Source organism: Pristiophorus japonicus, chromosome 1, assembly GCF_044704955.1.
Source record: "Pristiophorus japonicus isolate sPriJap1 chromosome 1, sPriJap1.hap1, whole genome shotgun sequence".
NCBI lineage: Eukaryota > Metazoa > Chordata > Chondrichthyes > Pristiophoridae > Pristiophorus > Pristiophorus japonicus.
Window position 1 is genome coordinate 446,116,831 of NC_091977.1, and position 19,177 is coordinate 446,136,007.

Genomic DNA, 19,177 nt, shown 5'->3' on the forward strand with positions numbered 1-19,177 from the left:
TCGAACATTGCAAATAATTTGATCCATATTGGTATTGACCAGCTATAAGGTTGATGTAAATGGAAACTGCAGTAAGCATTTAGATTGATTGCTAAGGCAGATCTTGTTTTGTCTACAAAGGTGAAAACAAAAATCTTATTTCCTCAGTGACCATTCAGGATATGTTCGTCCACCTGTGGTGCCTCGTAGTCTCAATAGTGACATTTCCTATTTCGGTGTTGGTGGGAAACAAGCTGTTTTCTTCATTGGCCAGTCAACGAGAGTAAGTTTATAAATTTTTAAGCCATTAGCAAGAGTATTTCAATTCAACAGTAAAAGATTAGTTTTAACAACTTGTGCATTTAAATTTATAAAGTAATTGAGTAGAACAGTGCTTTTCTTTTCAAAACTTCCTGAAGTGTAAATGTGTTCTTTCAGTAAGTTGATTTGATGAATCATCACTTACTATTTTTGTTAGATAAAAATGGGTGCACAGAAGTAACTGTACCATGATAAAATACCTCAATAAATTGATCCTGGTGTTTTCCTTAGGCTTAGATATGCCATCATAATGTGTGGTGGCAAATCCAGAGCCTTACTCCTAAGGGATGGTAGACTGTGGTTATGTAGAAAATCTTTAGTTAAAATACCTTCTAGTCTATATAAGATGATATAAAAGTGTCTCAGTAAATCTCTCAACTGTGTATTACTTAGTATGATAAGTCCTTGAATCATAGAAATTTATGGCACAGAAGGAGGCCATTTGGCCCATCGTGTCTGTGCCAGACACTATTATTAAATAGAATTTTTTTTAAACCCATATCGCTACCAGTACAGTAAACCATATATATATATATAAATAGGATATACTGAACATGTCTGAACTGAATTTTGTAATGCCCATTAATTTTACCTATAAAGATGAGAATGTAACTTGCCAGATTCCGGACAGTATAGCTTGTGAAGTGCGAGGGAAGGATTAAAAAGAAAAAATGAAGTTCCTGCAAGAGCACAGATAATCATCACTATCTGGCTACTGTCTGATTTATTTAATTTTTTTTAAATGATAAAAACATAGTATGGTGAGGATTTCTTTTGTCTTTTAGCTCTGTGTTCTAACAAAGTAATTTGTGTTTTTCTGAAGATGGTAACCAAACCAGCAGATGCTCAAGATGTACATGAATTAATACTTTCTAAAGATGATTTTGAAAAGAAGGAAAAAAATAAAGAAGCAATATACAGTGGGTTCATCAGGAACAGAAAGGTAAAGAGACAGTTTGAGTTTTTTTTAAAGCTTTCAACACAAATTAAGAACAATCTTTTTCAAGGATTAATAAGTGTGAGGGGTTTTCTATTTAGTCTTATGACTCTACCCCTCAATAGGCTTTTGTGAGTGGTGCAGTCTGTTAAAATGAATGTATTACAGCTTTCCCATTGATAAACCTGTATAATGTGATACCTGGGTCTCACAAAGGAGGGACAGAATTGAATCTCTACTGCAGTTGAATAAGTTTGCAAACTATGCAACTGACTAAATTTAGAGGAATCAGAGGTGGTTTAACCACAGTAAAAAAAAAAATTAAAAAAAATTCTGGATTGAATTTAAATGGCATTGAAACACAGGTTAATTGGGAATTTTTATACATGAAATGTTAGTTCCAGGTGCAGTGTGTAGTTGGGTAAAGATGGTGACTGTATTTTGAGATTTGAGTGCTAAAATATTGTTCATAAGTGACATTTGTTATGAAATGTTAAATGCTTTTTTTTTTAAATAGCCAACTGATTCAATGCATATCACCAGTGAAGATGAACGATTCCTTCATAGTCTCATAATGGAGGAAAAAGACAAGGAAAGTTTTACTGCAGTAGTAATCACAGGAGTCCAGCAAACCCATGTACAGTACCTGAAGAGCTACTTTCATCTCTGGACTAGACAACTGGCGTAAGTGACGAGTGTTATACCTATAAAGATAACATTTTATGTAATCTACCATTCAACTTTTAAGTTACCAGCATTTCACTTTAAACCATGCCACCATCAACACAGACGTATAGAATCTTCCTATGGCTTTCTAAATGTGGATATAAATACAAGTTACTCTTTCAGTGTGTGAATCCTGTTTCCGTCCCACATATGTAGTTTGAAATATTTGGGACTGTTGATTGTAAAGTACATTCCAAAGGGACTCATCAGGTGGTGATAGCCATGTAATAAACTTTTTATACAACAAAATTTATCTCCGATCTTGAAGAATTAAACTGCAAGGTTGTACGTTCATGAGTAATGGTATGCTCCAGTATAGCGCCTGGATTGTTGTGTGTGATATTGTGGTAATTTTCACACCTTCCTAGCTCGATATATTTGTTCTAGTGTTGTGCTTGGTTAAAAGTTTTCAGACTTGAAGAACAACCTGCCTACAGGCTATCTTGAAATGGTAACCAGAGAAATGTTGTTTCTGGACAAACCCTAGAAGCTGAAATGGGGTATTTTATCTTTAAGACACAGTTGTTTAATGATTTTAATGTTAATATCCTTACATACAGCAAACAATACCCTGATCTTGCAATTAACATTCTTGGAGTATTACTAGATGTAAATTTTCTAGTTCATGGAGAATACAGCTGAAGAAGAAAAGATTGCCCACTACCATTAACAAATTAAATTTTAATTTTTTTAAGAAAAGCTTTTGATCCAGTCATCACAAGTTTACTTATTGCCTTAATTCTTGGGTGAAAGAACTAAAAGACCAGGGGCTGAACTTGTGAGAATCAGAAAGACCTAATGGCATGATGATTTTAAAGGGACACTGCCTTAGCTTATTGCTCCTCCTTGGTATCTTGACCTATTTATTTCACAAAGATTGCAGTTATTGCATTACTGTCAATTTTAACTGATTTATGAAAAATGTTAATATTTTTGCTTTACTTTTAGCCACATATACCACTACTATATTCATGGACCTAAAGGAAATGATATGGAGGCAACTAGAGAAGTCGGACCCTTTAGCAACATTGATATAGAGGTAAATTTGTAACATTAATTTTCAGGCAATCACCTTGAATGCTTGTTCATTTGAGAGAAAATCATTTTATGGTTTAATTCAAAGACTATTTGACTTTAGTTTTCATATTTAAAAAGAATTGTGAATTTAAAACGTCTAATTTTCTTCCCTATTTTCCCCAATCACTTTAGGCCAGATTCGTATAATTTTTTTTATTGCCGATCTATATTAAGACCTTTTTTTTTACTAGTTGTCCATTGACAAAAAGTGCTGATGACCTAATTTGGCATGAGGAGAACAAAAGAGTATATCTTAGTTACTGAACCAAGAATGTGAAGGAAGTGAATTAAAATCAATGAAAATAGATTATTAGATCATCCAATTTCTTTACAATCAGTTTGGATTTTAGAATGGATACCAATAATGAAACAATGCTGTAATTATGGAACCAAATTTGGTGCTGATGTTAGTTCAGTTAAATAATTGCGTGAATCTATAATTGCAAAAGGAACAATTTTAGTAGGTTTTGATGGTTAGATTTGTCTTACCTCTATTAACCAAATGGAAAATGTCAATCACTCATCAAATTATCAGAAGTATTAAGTGATTTTAATCTCTGTAATAAAAACAGAACATGCCAGAAATACTCAGCAGATCCAACTGCATCTGTGGAGAAATTTTTCCTTTCACAGTAATTAACACATTGGGCCCAAGCTTCCACACGATAAAAAATGGGCGCCCCTCCGAGCTGGGCACCCGTTTTTCGCGCCTAAAACGGCGCCGGAAAAAAAACGCGCGATTCTGGAGTGCCCTGCAGCTCCTTGTCTGTTTGGCGCGGCGTCCGGGGGGCGGAGCCTACACGCGCGCCGATTTTGTAAGTGGGAGGGGGCGGGTACCATTTAAATTAGTTTTTTCCTTGCCGGCAACGCTGCGCGTGCGCGTTGTAGCATTCGCGCACGCGCAGTGTGAAGGAAACATTGGCACTCGGCCATTTTTGTAGTTCTTTGTAGCTGTTTAATTTTTGAACATTTTTTAATAAAAGCACATTGCCATCAGCACTGAGAAGGCTGCAGGAAACCTCAAAGTTGAGGCAGCCGTTTCCCTCTCCCTCCCCGCCCCGCCGTCGGGAACAAATGGCTTTCTCTCTTCCCCCCCCCCCCCGGTGGGAATGAACGGCTTTCTCCTCCCCCTCCCCCCCCCGGTGGGAATGAACGGCTCCTCCCCCCCCCCCCCCCCCCCCCCCCCCGCGCGGGAACGGACGGCTTTCTCCTCCCCCTCCCACCCTCCCACCTCCCCGCGGGAACGAACGCCTGCAGCATTCTCCCTGGCTGAAGCACTTTCACACAGGTAGGAAGATGGTTTATTTAATGTTTTCTTTGCTTATAAATGTTTATTCAGGTTGGATTTATTTGTATAAGTATAAATAAGAATTTATTATAGAATTTAATGACTTCCCTTCCGCCCCCACCTCGTTCTGGATGCCTAATTTGTAACCTGCGTCTGATTTTTTTATGTGTAGACAAGGTTTTTTCAGTTCTACAAAAATCTTCACATGCTCCATTCTAAGTTAGTTTGGAGTACGTTTTCACTGTGGAAACTTTGAAATCAGGCGTCAGTGGCCGGACACGCCCCCTTTTGAAGAAAAAATTCTGTTCCAAAGTGGAACTGTTCTACCTGACGAGAACTGCAGAAAAAAAAATGTGGAGAATTGCGATTTTCTAAGATAGTCCGTTCTCCACCAGTTGCTCCTAAAAAATCAGGCGCAAATCATGTGGAAACTTGGACCCATTGTGCTTTGGGATTTAGGGTTAATTATTATTAAAATGATATTTATCATGGGAGAGCCTAAAAAGCAAATATTAACATCAGCACCAAGTTAAATGTTAGTAAGAGATCTGTTTACTAAACATATATTTTTTCAATGAGGTTGATGTAACATCACTGGTGGTTACTGGCCTAGAGAAGTTGCTGGCTCTGATGGTGTCAGGGAGCTGAACTAACAGACACAGTCATTAAATCTGTTTCAGATATATAAGTTTAAATTGGCTCTCTTGAGTTTCTTAAACTTCAGATTTTTCATTGACACTCATTGTTTAATCTTTCTGCATTTTAAAATTATATTTAAAGTAAGGAACAGAGCATTCATTCATAGTGAAATTTTTTCCTTGTAAGCAGATCTGATGATGTGACTTCCTTTAATTGCTTTTAATGCAGTGTGTTTTCAGTTCTAATTTGCCTTTTCATGTCCCTTTTTATATTAGATATCCATGTTTGAGAAAGGAAAAGTCCCTAAGATTGTGAATCTAAGGGAAATAAAAGATGACATGCAGACTCTCTTCATCAACACTGCTGCTGACTGCTTTGAGTTTAAAGCACACGTAGAAGGAGAAGGTGTTGTCGAAGGAGTAATACGTTATCATCCTTTCCTGTATGATAAAGAAACATACCCTGAAGATGTTAGCTGCCCATATAGTAAGAAGGCTTTTCATTTGAACTAGTTCAAATAGTGGAGGGGGGGGGGGGTGGTGCTCTATTAGTTTCCTAATATGGATCGCTGTTTAAACACAATTCTTGCATTTGCAGACTTCATGAGGAAAGGAAAAAAGTTACTGCTATACTGCTTTCCCCTTCCTCCTCTTAATCCCTCCAGGTTTCGGTGTTAACATGTATGGTATGCAAGCCAAATGTACAGCCCTAATTTTGTTTTAAGATTGAAATAACTTGTATAACTACAGAACTGCAGTTCTCCAATGATGTGAGTGTCACAGAAGTTAATGTTAATAGTTCCCCATTTTAAACATATAAAGTAAACCATGTAAGCTGTGCTTACATAGTAACTTATTTCAAAAATAGATAATGAGTTTCTGGTTGTCTCTAGCAGGAAAGTACAGGCAATAACAAACATGGTTTCTGAAATATTTTTCAATGGAGAAGATTCCAAAGGAAAAAGATAAATTGTATATTAATCCTGTAAGAATTTTGACTGTAAATTCACTGCTTTTAGTTTTGGGTGATACATTTTATGCCTGATGGGTTTTCTGTTGGACCTTAACATCTGTAACACTCTGATTAATGGGCAACATGCTGCGTATGTTTGCTAAAGTACCATTGTTTAAAAAGTGAGGAAGGGATAAACCAAGCAACTACAGGCCAGTTAGTCTAACCTCGGTAGTGGGAAAATTACTGGAATCGGTTCTGAGGGACAGTATAAACCTTCATTTAGAAAGACGCAGATTAATCAAGGTCATTCAGCATGGATTTGTTAAGGGAATGCCGTGTCTGACTAACTTCATTGAGTTCTTTGAGGAGGTAACAAGGAGGGTCGATGAGGGCAGTGTGTTTGATGTAGTTTACATCGATTTTGGTAAGGCATTTGACAAGATCCCACATGGTAGGCTGATCAAAAAAAGTAAAAGCCCATGGGATCTAAGGGAGAGTGGCAAATTGGATCTAAAATTGGCTCAGTGGCAGGAAGCAAAGAGTAGTGGTTGAGGGGAGCTTTTGTAACTGGAAGGCTGTTTCCAGTGGGGTTCCGGGCTCAGTACTCTGTCCCTTTTTGTAGTATTATATTAATGATTTAGACTTTAATGTAGGGGGCATAATAAAGAATTTGCAGATGATACAACAATTGGCTGTGTGGTTGATAGTGAGGAGGAAAGCTCTAGACCGCAGGAAAATATCGATGAACTGGTCAGTTGGACAGAAAAGTGGCAAATGGAATTCAATCCGGAAAAGTATGAGGTATTGCATTTCGGGAGGGGCAACAAGGCAAGGGAATACACAATAAATGGGAGGATACTGAGAGGTGTGGAGGAACAGAGGGACCTTGGAGTATATATCCACAGATCCTTAAAGGTAGCAGTTGTCAATAAGATAGTTAAAGAGGCATACGGAATGCTTTCTTTTATTGGCCGAGGCACAGAATACAAGAGCAGGGAAGTTATGCTAGAACTAGTGCTAACACTAGTGAGGCCACAGCTTGAGTACTGCATGCAGTTCTGGTCACCATGTTATCGAAAGGATGTGATTGCACTAGAAAGGGTGCAGAGGAGATTTACAAGGATGTTGCCAGGACTGGAAAACTTTGAGGAAAGATTGGATAGGATGGGGTTGTTTTCCTTGGAACGTAAGAACATAAGAAATAGGAGCAGAAGTAGACCATTTGGACCCTCAAGCCTGCTCCACCATTCAATAAGATCATGGCTGATCTGATCCTGGCCTCAACTCCAATTCCTCACCTGCTCCCCATAATTTTGACTCCCTTATCTTTCAGAAATCTGTGTCTCCACCTTAAATGCATTTAATGACCCAGCCTCCACAGCTTTCTGAGGTAGAGAATTCCAAAGATTCACAACCCTCCGAGAAGAGATTCCTCCTCATTTCCGTTTTAAATGGGCAACCCCCTATTCTGAAACTATGCCCCCAAGTTCTGGATTCCCCCACGAGGGGAAACAGCCTCTCTGCATCTACCTTGTCGAACCCCCTCAGTATCTTATATGTTTCAATAAGATCGCCTCTAAATCTTCTAAACTCCAATGAGTATAGGCCCAACCTGCTCAAACTTTCTTCATATGACAATCCCTTCATCTCTGGAATCAACCTCGTGAACCTTTTCTGAACTGCCTGCAGTGCAACTATATCCTTCTTTAAATAAGGAGACCAAAACTGTACAGTTGTAGCAGGACTTCCCAACTGTTATACTCCATCCCTCTTGCAATAAAGGCCAACATTCCATTTGCCTTCCTCATTCCTTGCTGTACCTGCATGCCAACTTTTTATGTTTCATGTGCAAGGACCCCCAGATACCTCTACCACCGCATTGGTAATCTCTCCCTATTTAAATAATAATTAGCTTTTTTATTTTTCCTACCAAAGTAGATAACCACACATTTTCCCACATTATACTCCATCCACCAAGTTTTGTCCACTCACTTAGCCTATCTATATCCCTTTAGATTCTTTGCATCCTCCTTGCAACTTGCTTTCCTACTTATCTTTGTATCCTCAGCAAATTTGGTGACATTACACTCGGTGCCTTCATCCAAGTAATTAATATATTGTAAATAGTTGAGGCCCCACCACTGCTCCCTGTGGCACCCCACTAGTTACAGTTTGCCAACCTGAAAATGACCCGCTTATCCTGACACTCTGCTTTCTGTTAGCCAATCCTCCATCCATGCGAATATATTACCCCCAACCCCTTGTGCAGTCATCTTTTATGTGGCACCTTATCGAATGCTTTCTGGAAATCCAAATACACGACATCCACTGGTTCCCCTTTATCCATCCTGCTCGTTGCATCCTCAAAAAACCCAGCAAATTTCATAAAACCATGCTGACTGCTTTACTACATTATGATTTTCTAAATGTCCTGCTACTACTTCCTTAATGATGGACTCCAGCATTTTCCCAATGACAGATGTTAGGCTAATTGGTGTATAGTTTCCTGCTTTCTGTCTACCTCCTTTTTTAAATAGGGATGTCATATTTGCGATTTTCCAGTCCGCTGGGACCTCACCAGAATCCAGGGACTTTTGGTAGATTACAGCCAATGCATCTACTATCTCTGCAGCCACCTCTTTTAAGACCCTAGGATACAGGCCATCAGGTCGAGGGGACTTTATCCACCTTTAGTCCCATTAGTTTACTGAATACTTTTTCATTAGTGATAGTGATTGTTTTAAGTTCCTCCCTCCCTATAGCCTCCTGGTTATCCATTATTGGGATACTTTTATTGTCTTCTACTGTGAAGACCAATACAAAATATTTGTTCAAAGTCTCCGCCATTTCTCTATGTTTCTCATTATTTATTTCCCAGTCTCATCCTCTAAGGGACCAACATTAACTTTAGCTATTCACTTCCTTTTTATATACTTATAGAAGCTCTTACTGTCTGTTTTTATATTTCTTGCTAGCTTACTCATAAGCAATCTTTTCTCTCTTTATCAAAGGAGGCTGGGGGGAGATTTAATTGAAATGTATAAAATGATGAGGGGCCTAAATATATTGGATGGAAAGGACCTATTTCCTGTCGCAGAGGGGTGAGTAACCAGGGGGTATAGATTTAAAGTAGTTGGAGGAAGGATTAGAGGGAGATGAGGAAACACTTCTTCACCCAGAGGGTGGTGGGAATTTGGAGCTCACTGCCTGAAAGTGTGGTGGAAGCAGAAACCCTTATCACATTTAAAAGGTACTTGGATGTGCACTTAACCTACAGGACTACGGACGTAGTGCCGGAAGGTGGGATTAGGCTAGGTAACTCTTTTTTGACCGGCACAGACACAGTGGGCCAAATCGGCGCCTCCTGTATTGTAATTTTTCTATGGATCCATTACAGACCCAATCCATGTCCGGACTGGGGTCAAACAGGGCTGTATCATCGCTCCAACCCTCTTCTCAATCTTCTTCGCTGCCATGCTCCACCTCACAGTCAACAAGCTCCCCGCTGGAGTAGAACTAAACTACAGAACCAGTGGGATGCTGTTTAACCTACGTCACCTCCAGGCCAGGTCCAAGATCACCCCAACCTCTGTTGTTGAGCTACAATACGCGGACGACGCCTATATTTGCGCACATTCTGAGGCTGAACTTCAGGATATAGTCGATGTATTCACCGAGGCATATGAAATTATGGGCCTTACGTTAACATCCGTAAGACAAAGGTCCTCCACCAGCCTGTCCTTGCCGCACAACACTGTCCCCCAGTCATCAAGATTCACGGCGCGGCCCTCGACAACTTGGGCCATTTCCCATACCTCGGAGCCTCTCAGCAACAAGCTTATATTATGGGTGATGGAAGCACTAGTAATGTTGGGGAATTGTTTTTCTTTGTCTCATGAAGTTGCAAATATGCTTGTTTGGCTTTTTATTTGAAACTCTATTTAAAAACTTAGATTCATTTGTAAATTTGATGTATTTATGTATTGTGTAATTACAAATGTTTTTAGCTCTACTCAACAACTTTTAAGTGATCTTCTAAGTATAATCTTCTATGGAGTACAAGTTGTCGCTGGAGAATGGACGGAGGGGAATTAGAGTGCTGTATCTAGTCTTAAATTTAAAATCTTTTGAAGATGGTTGAACTTTGTTATGACTGTTTTTAGATGTGAAGGAAGATGATGAGGAGGACTGCTATTCCGTCGATAAAGGGGCCAGAGGAAAAAGGCCGATATTTGAATGCTTTTGGAATGGAAGATTAATTCCCTATACCACAGTGGAAGAGTAAGATTATTTTACTTTATAAAAAAGAAAAATTGCTTTTTCTTTCACCTGTTATCCTCTCCTCTTGAGCCCTTAATTATTTTGCTGGGCTGTGATTCCACAGACACTGGGCTTCTGATAACTCGCTCCTTATTTCTAAGGGAGCCTTGGCAGTGAGTGTTGGAAGATTATTTGATGCAAGGCCATCACAGCCAATCCCATCCTGATTTGGGACGTTTTCTCTATTAAAGTTATTGTTGAACCAACATTGATGCACTTGTACTCACATAAAGGGTCACTTGATAGAGATCAGAAGCAGGAATCTTTAATGATTTTCTGCTTCCCCTTCCACTGTCAAGGTTCATGAATAATTGTGCTCATGTGACCAACCCAGTTGAAATCGACTAACGCACCAGATTATTGACCACATGGCTATTCATTAGATAAACTCAGCTATCTGGGAACACATTGCATAGCTGTTGTAACTTTGCCTGTGATACGGTATTTTAGTTTTCCCCTTTTAAATATTAGCTGACGCAATGCGCTAGTGACCTTCCAGATTTCTGTCGTTGTCGTCGTAACTGGCCATCAAGTTATGTGCAAATTTTTCTCCGGGTGATTTCCTTCTCCTCTCTCTGAAGTTGTTGGCTTCTTACTTAAAACAGCAGATAAAATGTCTCGACTTATTGTTTGCAATATTTCACATGTGAACTTGGATCCGACTATTCCATGCCACTGAGTTTATTTTTATTTATTCATGGGATGTGGGCATCGTTGGCAAGGATAGCATTTATTGCCACCATCTTGAACTGCTGCAGTCAGTGAGGTGAAGGTACTCCCAGAGTGCCGTTAGGGAATGAGTTCCAGGATTTTGACCCAGTGATGGTGAAATGGCAATATATTTCCAAGTCAGTATGGTTGACGATGGTAATCCCATTGTGTCTTGGAGGGGAACTTGCAGGTGGTGGTGCTCTCAAGCGCTTGCTGCCATTTTCCTTCTAGGTGGTAGTGGTCGCAGATTTGGGAGGTGCTGTTGAAGGAGACTTGGCGAGTTGCTGCAGTGCATCTTGTAGATGGTACACACTGCAGCCACGGTGTGCTGGTAGTGGAGGGAGTGAATGTACAAGATGGTGAATGGGATGCCCATCAATCGGGTTGCTTTGTCTTGGATGGCGTTGAGGTTCTTAATATTGAAGCTGCACCCATCCAGGCAAGTGGAGAGTATTCTATCATACTCCTAACATGTGTCCTGTAGATGGTGGCAAGGCTTTGGAAGTTGGGATGTGAGTCAGTCGCTACATAATACCCAGCCTCTGACCTGCTCTTGTAACCACAGTATTTATGTGGCTGATCCAGTTAATGGCGACCCCCCCCCCCCCAGGATGTTGTTGATGGGGGATTCGGCGATGGCAATCCCATTGTATGTCAATGGGAGGTGGCTAGACTCTTTTGTTGGAGATGGTCATAACCTGGCACTTGCGTGGCATGACTGTTACTTGGAACTTATCAGCCCAAGCCTGAATGTTGTCCAGGTCTTGTTGCATGCAGGCATGGATTGCTTTATTATCTAAAGAATTGCAAATGAAACAGAACACTATGCATTCATTAGTGAGCATCGCCTTGGGCCTAGGACACTTCCCCCTTAGGAACTCCTGCAGCGATGTCCTGGGGCTGAGATGATTGGCCACCAACAACCACAGCAATCTTCCTTTGTACTAGGGGTGACTCAGGCCAGTGGAGAGTTTCCCCCTGATTCCCATTGACTTCAATTTACTAGGGCTCCTTGATGCCACACTCTGTCAAATGCTGTCTTGGTGTCAAGGGCAGTCATCCTCATCTCTAGAATTCAGCTCTTCTGTCCATAATAAGGTCTGGGACCAAGTGTTCCTGGCAGAACCCAAACTGAGCATCGGTGCGCAGGTTATTGGTGCATAAGTGCCGCTTGATAGCACTGTCGACACCTTCCAACACTTTGCTGCTGATTGCTGTGAGTAGGCTGATGGGGCGGTTATTGAACAGATTAGATTTATCCTGCTTTTGTGGACAAGACATACCTGGGCAATTTTCCACTTTGTCGCCAATGTTGTAGCTGTACAGGAACAGCTTGGCTAGAAGTGCGGCTAGTTCTGGAGCACAAGTCTTGAGCACTACAGCTGGGATGTTGTCTGGGCCCATAGCTTTTGCTGTATCCAGTGCACTCAGCTGCATTGGAGCTCTTGCAAACCCTGTGATTGTATGCAATAGTTGTACATACACGTTTGCCCAAACTACATGTTCGGATTCTTCACGTGTTAAATCCTGCATTTGTGATTTTATTTAAAAAAATTTTAATCAATAGCCCAAAGAGACTTTTTAAAATTAATTCCGTGATGTGGGCATCGCTGGCAAGCATTTATTGCCCATCCCTAATTGCCCTTGGGAAAGTGATGGAGAGCTGGCTTCTTGAACTGCTGCAGTCCTTGTGATGAAGGTACTCCCACTGTGCTGTTGGAGAGGGAGTTCCAGGATTTTAACCCAGCAACACTGAAGGATCAGCGTTATATTTCCAAGTCAGGATGGTGTGGAACTTGGAGGGGAACTTGGAGGTGATGAATGTGCCATGCGGCAGCTGCCCATGTCCTTCTCGGTGGTGGAGGGTTTGGGAGGTGTTGCCAAAGAAGCCTTGGCGCGTTGCTGCAGTGCATCTTGTAGATGATGCACACTGCAGCCACGTTGCGCCGGTGATGGAGAGAGTAAATGTTGAAGGTGGTGGATTCGACGATGGTAATGCCGTTGAAATCAAGGGGAGGTGCCAATCAAGCAGGCTGCTTTGTCCTGGATGGTGTCGAGCTTCTTGAGTGTTGGAGATACACTCATCCAGGCAAGTAGAAAGTATTCCATCACACTCCTGACTTGTGCCTTGGATGGTGGATGATGGCTTTGGGGAGTCAGGAGGTGAGATATTTGCCGCAGAATACCCAGCCTCTGACCTGCTCTTGTTGCCACAGTATTTATGTAGCAGGTCAAGTTAAGTTTCTGATCAATGGTGACCCCCCCCAGGATGTTGATGGTGGGGGATTCGACAATGGTAATGCCGTTGAAGATCAAGGGGAGGTGGTTAGTCTCTTGTTTGTTGGAGAATATCATTGCCTGGCACTTGTGTGGTGCAAATGTTACTTGCAACGTATCAACTCGAGGCCTGAATGTCGCCCAGGTCTTGCTGCATGCTGGCGTGGACTGCTACATTTTCTGAGGAATTGAGAATGGAACTGAACACTGCAATCGTCAGTGAACATCTCCACTTCTAACCTTAGGATGGAGGGAAGGTCACTGATGAAGCAGCTGAAGATGGTTGGGCCTAGGACACTGCCCTGAGGAACTCTTGCAGCGATGTCCTGGGACTGGGATGATTGACCTCCAACAACCACAACCATCTTCCTTTGTGCTAGGTATGACTCCAGCCTGTGGAGCGTTTTCCCCCTGATTCCCATTGACTTCAATTTTACTCTGGCTCCTTGATGCCACATTCGGTTAAATGCTGCCTTGATGTCAAAGGCAGTCACTCTCACCTCATCTATGGAATTCTGCTCTTTTGTCCATGTTTGGACCAAAGCTGTGGAATGAGGTTGCAACTTGTAGCCTGAGAAAATAGATAATTCTTGATTTTATTTGGGATGGAGGAGGTGCAAGCTTGTATATTGGAAATATAATCTGCATATATCTTAGTCCTGCACCTGCACACACTTCCTTACTGATGTTTTTAATCACATTTTTGTCAACTTGCTTTTACATTTACAGTGTCAGCCAGTGCCTCAGTTGATGGCATCTTCGCCTCTGGTTCAGAAGATTGTGGGTTCAAGTCCCACTCCTGAGACTTGACTCAAAAATCTCGGCTGACACCCCAGTGCAGTACTGAGTGAGTACTGCACTATAGCAAGTGTTGTCTTTCGGATGAGACATTAAACCGAGGCCCCCGTCTACTCTCTCACGTGAGATCCCATGGCACAATTTGCAGAAGAGCAGATGAGTTATCCTGGCCAATATTTATCCCTCATTCAGCATAACAAAAATAGATTATCTGATCGTTATCAGATTGCAGTTTGTTGGAGCTTGCTGAGTGCAAGTTTGCTGCTGTGTTTCCTACATAAAAACAGTGACTACACTTCAAAAATTACTTCATCGACTATAAAGCGCTTTGGGACATCCGGTAGTCGTGAAAAATGCTATATAAATGCAAATCTTCCTTTCTTATAATTGTTCATGTCTCCGGTTATAATGGGCTATGTGTGTAAATGTCTGTGTGTCTGTTATTGCAAAATCTACCAGCAGGTGGCTTTCCTGCACACTTTTTTCCCCCTCAGTAATTGAAATTTCAAATTCAAAATAGGGGTTTAAACAATAGCGTCACCGCATCAAAAGCACTTCATTGTAGCCTTCTCATTTAAAAAAATAACTGGATTATATAAAGTTATGAAGTATGTTATTCAGTTCTATAATCTGCATGTTACGCCTACAGAAATACTGGACAATAATCTATGCTTTTCTAGTTTTGAATTTTGTGCGCCTCCCAAGAAAAGAGGACTGGTGGCGCTAGAATGTTTCAACAGGATCTCGGGGGTGCTTTTCACCAATGATAAATTTCAGGTCAGCACCAACAAGTTGACGTTCATGGATTTAGAATTGAAGCTGAAGGATAAGAACACACTTTTCACGCGTGTTGTGAATGGACAGGTAATGAAACCTAATTTATGTGTTTAATTGTTCGGGGAAACAAAATTGCATTAATTTAATTTTTTGCCTTTTATACAAAAGTAGATTGCCTACTGACGCAACACTTGTATTGAGGTGAAGCTGCAACACGACTGTTGGTATTAAATTGATGTGCAGCATGTCATTCAACCCATCAAACCCCCTTTTGCCAAAGACCATGTGCAATCTACCCAATCTTTGACGGACATCACAACACTGCTGTGTTCCAAGTTTATTTCCTAGTCAGGGAATGAAAACTTTAAACTAAATGAGTGGAGCACAGCCAATGATATGGCAGATGTAGTAAAAGAGCTAAGGGAACGATTCCTAAGGCATGGTTAAACAGGTTGGTTTTGAAGAGACTTTTGGAAGGTGAGCTGGCCTTAGCGAGCCAGAGCGGACTAGGGTAAAAGTTTCTGTGTACAACCCTGATGGGTTTGGTACTGAAGGGGTTCTGAAAGGTGCTGCAATAAGGAGGGACAAGGCATGGGAAGTTTTATAGATTAGAATGAGGCTCTGTAGATGAGAATAAGAGTTTTGAATTCAATGCATTGGAGGATGGAAAGCCAATGGATGTTGGTCATAGCAGGACTTGGTGCAAGATGGGATGTGGGCAGTGAAGGTTTAGACGATGTTGGGGTTTCTGTAGCATCAAGCTCGGGAGACCAGTGAGTAGAATGTTAAAGAAGTTCAGCATGGAAGTGATGAATGCGTGGTTCTGGGTTCCAACATCAGTGATGTAGAATAGAGGTTCCTGTTTTTTTTTTTGCTGAACTCCATCCATACTTGCCTCTTTCTAATTAATGCTTGTGGATATAACTCGTAACCCAGCTATTTTGTCACTTCAGCTATTTTAATTCTGCCCCCTTAACCTTTTGGGTTTTAATATTAAGTCCAACCATATCTTCAGATATCACTGGCCAGGGAATTCCTCAGATCAGCAGGGGCTGGGGGGGTTGCTACCGGCTCCCGTGAAATTGCATGGAAGGTAGCGGAGGCGCTGGCACGGTCGCATCCTGGGTCAGGGAACAACCGGCAAAGACATTGCCTTGTGTGGCGACCCCTTAGCGCCGCGGTCCAACGGACATTGCCCTGCGCCCCGCGAGCAGTGTTAGCGCCAGCCATGCGGGTCGCGAACTGGGTCAATCTCCGCTCGTGGGGCGGAAGTTAAAGGGGAGGTGGGGAGTGCCTCGCGCCGACATCTTGCCGATTTTGGCTGATTCAATGGTCGGCCCGAATTCTGCCCCGCTTCCGTGGTCTGCGCCACCGTTGTGCAGCCTGGCACTCCGTTTTGGGTGCGGGGCTGCGGCCTCGGCAGCATGCCGCCCTGGTGGTCCAGTGGAGGCTATCTGAGGCCCGGCAGAGTGCGCAGCGGCCCCGCCTTTGAACCGAAGGGGAGGGTGTCAAAGAGCTACGCGGAGCAGTTGCTGCAGGAAGTAGAGTGTATGAGATTGCACTGAGGGACGGTAACTGCAATTTCGCGGCCGAGGCAGGACTTCCGCGCCGGGTGTAGGAAGTCGTGTCCCGAGACGGTTGCTGTCTCCAATCGGGGCACTGGGGAATTTTTTCTCAAGTTCACTTATTATCCCTCAAAAGCTTTTATAATTTTAAAACCCTCTGTTACACCACCCCTTAATCTCTGCTGTTCTAATGAATAAGGCCAATTTTTGAAGCTTGTCCTTATAATTCTAACCTCCCATCCTTGGTTATGGTAGTAATTTCTAATTTATTAAAGTTATTTATACATTTTGTTTCTTGTATGAGTAGTGTTTGTAACTTGCAACTTAAATTCCTCTTTCAGGAGCAAAGGATGAAAATAGACAGAGAATTTGCTATGTGGCTTAAAGAATGCCATGAGAAATATGACAAGCAAATAAAGTTCAGTTGTTATAAAGGCACAATCACAAGAAGCGATTTACCATCAAAAAGAATGCAGAGTCCTTGGGCTGTATATGCAGCTATTGAGTGGGATGGGAAAACATTCAAAGCAACACAGATGGTAAGTTTCTGCACATTGAAAATTAATATTGGTGTTGATAACACATGGAACTTGGGAAATGCTGACCGGGATGTTTTTTTTTTTGTAATCCAATTCCTCCAGCTCTACAGAAATATGCATTCCTGCGTTTTGAAACTCAGTACTGAGCAGTACAGCTGATAGCTATAGCACTAGTCAGCTAGTGGCTCCTTCCTTTTTGATTTTGAATTGCTACCTGGGAGGCAACCATGACTGAATACCAATGTATCTCCAATAATGTAGAACTTTAATGGCTATATATATATATAGCCTCAGCACTGAGAATGCTTGATAACATTTGACAGGTAGACTGTTTAGATAACCTGTCTAGTGTTAGTATTTGACACATGATATTTTCATCCGATTTTAACCGAGTAACTGACAAGTTCCAGGCTTCATTTGATTGAAAAATTTGCCCTTGGAGTTAGCTTTTGAACATTCATTGGTCCATCTTGTTGGATGTTGCAGAGGAAAGTAACGAAGTTAAGTTTGATTTAAAAAAAAAAATATATATATATGAAAATCTAGACTTAAGCAGTCCCCTGACGTTTTAGTGGGTGTACAAAGTCAGTAGCTGAGCTGTACAGACACTGGTACATTCTCTGGTCTCCACTGAGTTACCTGATCTCAGTTTTAGTAGCTACAGATGTATTTGGCAGCCTTTGGTGATGAAGAGGAAATTCAGTCAAGATTCCTACTTCTGATCATTATCCACTAGTCCCTGCTTAAAAGTTTAAATATGTGTATGTTGGATGATGAAGGGTTGTGGGCTGAAAGGACCTTCACAGTCAAATATGCTACTGACTCTTTGTGATAGGTTAATCATGAAAAGTGGTCCATAGATGAGGGAAGCTAGTATCTGTGGAACCATGTCCCAGCAAAGAGTCAACAGCTTTGGGATAGGAGAGGTGAGAAAATTTGGCAGGGCAAAATAAAACAATATATGGTTATATGTGGGATGGGGGTTGGGGGTGAAGTTAAGTTTAAAATAAAATTGGGGAGGAGGAGGAATTGGGTAAAAGGAAAGATGAGGGTAAAAGTAAAGATGAGGCAATTAGAGGTTAAATATTTATGTAGTATGGTAATCTACTCCCTTTTGAGCAGCTTTTATTTCTGAAACTTTGATGTTTCAAAATGGCCCAATAACCATGAAAATATAATAACTGATTCTTCAAAATCCAGCTACAATCAATAAGCCAATTTTAGCAGACTTCAGTAAATACTAGGGTGGTACCTAATTGGCTTCTGTTTTGACCTATTTGTACAAATTTAAACTCCTCCCCCAGTCCTGTGTTTTAAAGGTATTTTGGTTCCTGTTTTGGGTCCCTTTTGCCATTCATTTATTTGGACAGAAAAGGTAGAGAAATGAGAAAGCAGCCATCTGATTCTGCGGCTTAGAGACTAGTTCAATAGAGCTATTTTCAGAGGACGTACATGAGAGCAGCCATGGTGGGGCTAGCATCTTTTGAATCAATAACTAACCTTCCTGCAAGATAAACCGTCTAAATTATATTAAGTACTACAGAAATCAACCTCCACCTCTACCTTGCTTTTAGCATAGAATTACGAATACAACTCTGGTTCTTGCTAATCAGTGGGAGCACCAACGTGGTTCTCTCGATAACTGCAAAACCTCTTAAAAATAAAAAAAGAAAGCTTGTTCACAGGGTGAGAGAACTGGTGATGTTCATATTTATGATGTCATAAAACTTATTACACAAATAATACAAACCAAATTAAATAATGGTTAATATTATATGACTATTTCTGCTTGTGGGTCTATCTATTTGTTGTGATATTAGCATCTAGAATCTGCTAAATTGGCAACTTTGTGCTGTCATTTTATTTTAACCAGCATCACTGTTTAACATAAAGAACTATTGAATGCTCCTTTGATGGTTCAGTAACTTTTTCCAGTGAGTAGAAACATAGAAAATAGGTTCAGGAGTAGGCCATTCGGCCCTTCGAGCCTGCACCGCCATTCAATAAGATCTTGGCTGATCATTCACCTCAGTACCCCTTTCCTGCTTTCTCTCCATACCCCTTGATCCCTTTAGCCGTAAGGGCCATATCCAACTCCCTCTTGAATATATCTAACGAACTGGCCTCAACAACTCTCTACGGAAGAGAATTCCACAGGTTAACAATTCTGAGTGAAGTTTCTCCTCATCTCGGTCCTAAATGGCTTACCCCTTATCCTTAAACTGTGACCCCGGTTCTGGACTCCCCCAACATCTGGGCAATTCAGAGC

General features: G+C 41.3%; 1 protein-coding gene across 1 annotated transcript in view; it reads left to right on the top strand.

Annotated features, from left to right (window-relative positions):
* The window catches only part of smchd1 (structural maintenance of chromosomes flexible hinge domain containing 1), a 302,280-nt gene that overhangs the window by 47,694 nt on the left and 235,409 nt on the right, over nt 1–19,177 (top strand). Inside the window, exons 6-13 of the mRNA XM_070893027.1 lie at nt 148–262; nt 1,124–1,243; nt 1,755–1,921; nt 2,912–3,002; nt 5,243–5,453; nt 10,085–10,202; nt 14,708–14,891; nt 16,711–16,908. Of these exons, the coding sequence (XP_070749128.1) occupies nt 148–262; nt 1,124–1,243; nt 1,755–1,921; nt 2,912–3,002; nt 5,243–5,453; nt 10,085–10,202; nt 14,708–14,891; nt 16,711–16,908 (1,204 nt within the window). The remainder of the gene's footprint in view (nt 1–147; nt 263–1,123; nt 1,244–1,754; nt 1,922–2,911; nt 3,003–5,242; nt 5,454–10,084; nt 10,203–14,707; nt 14,892–16,710; nt 16,909–19,177) is intronic.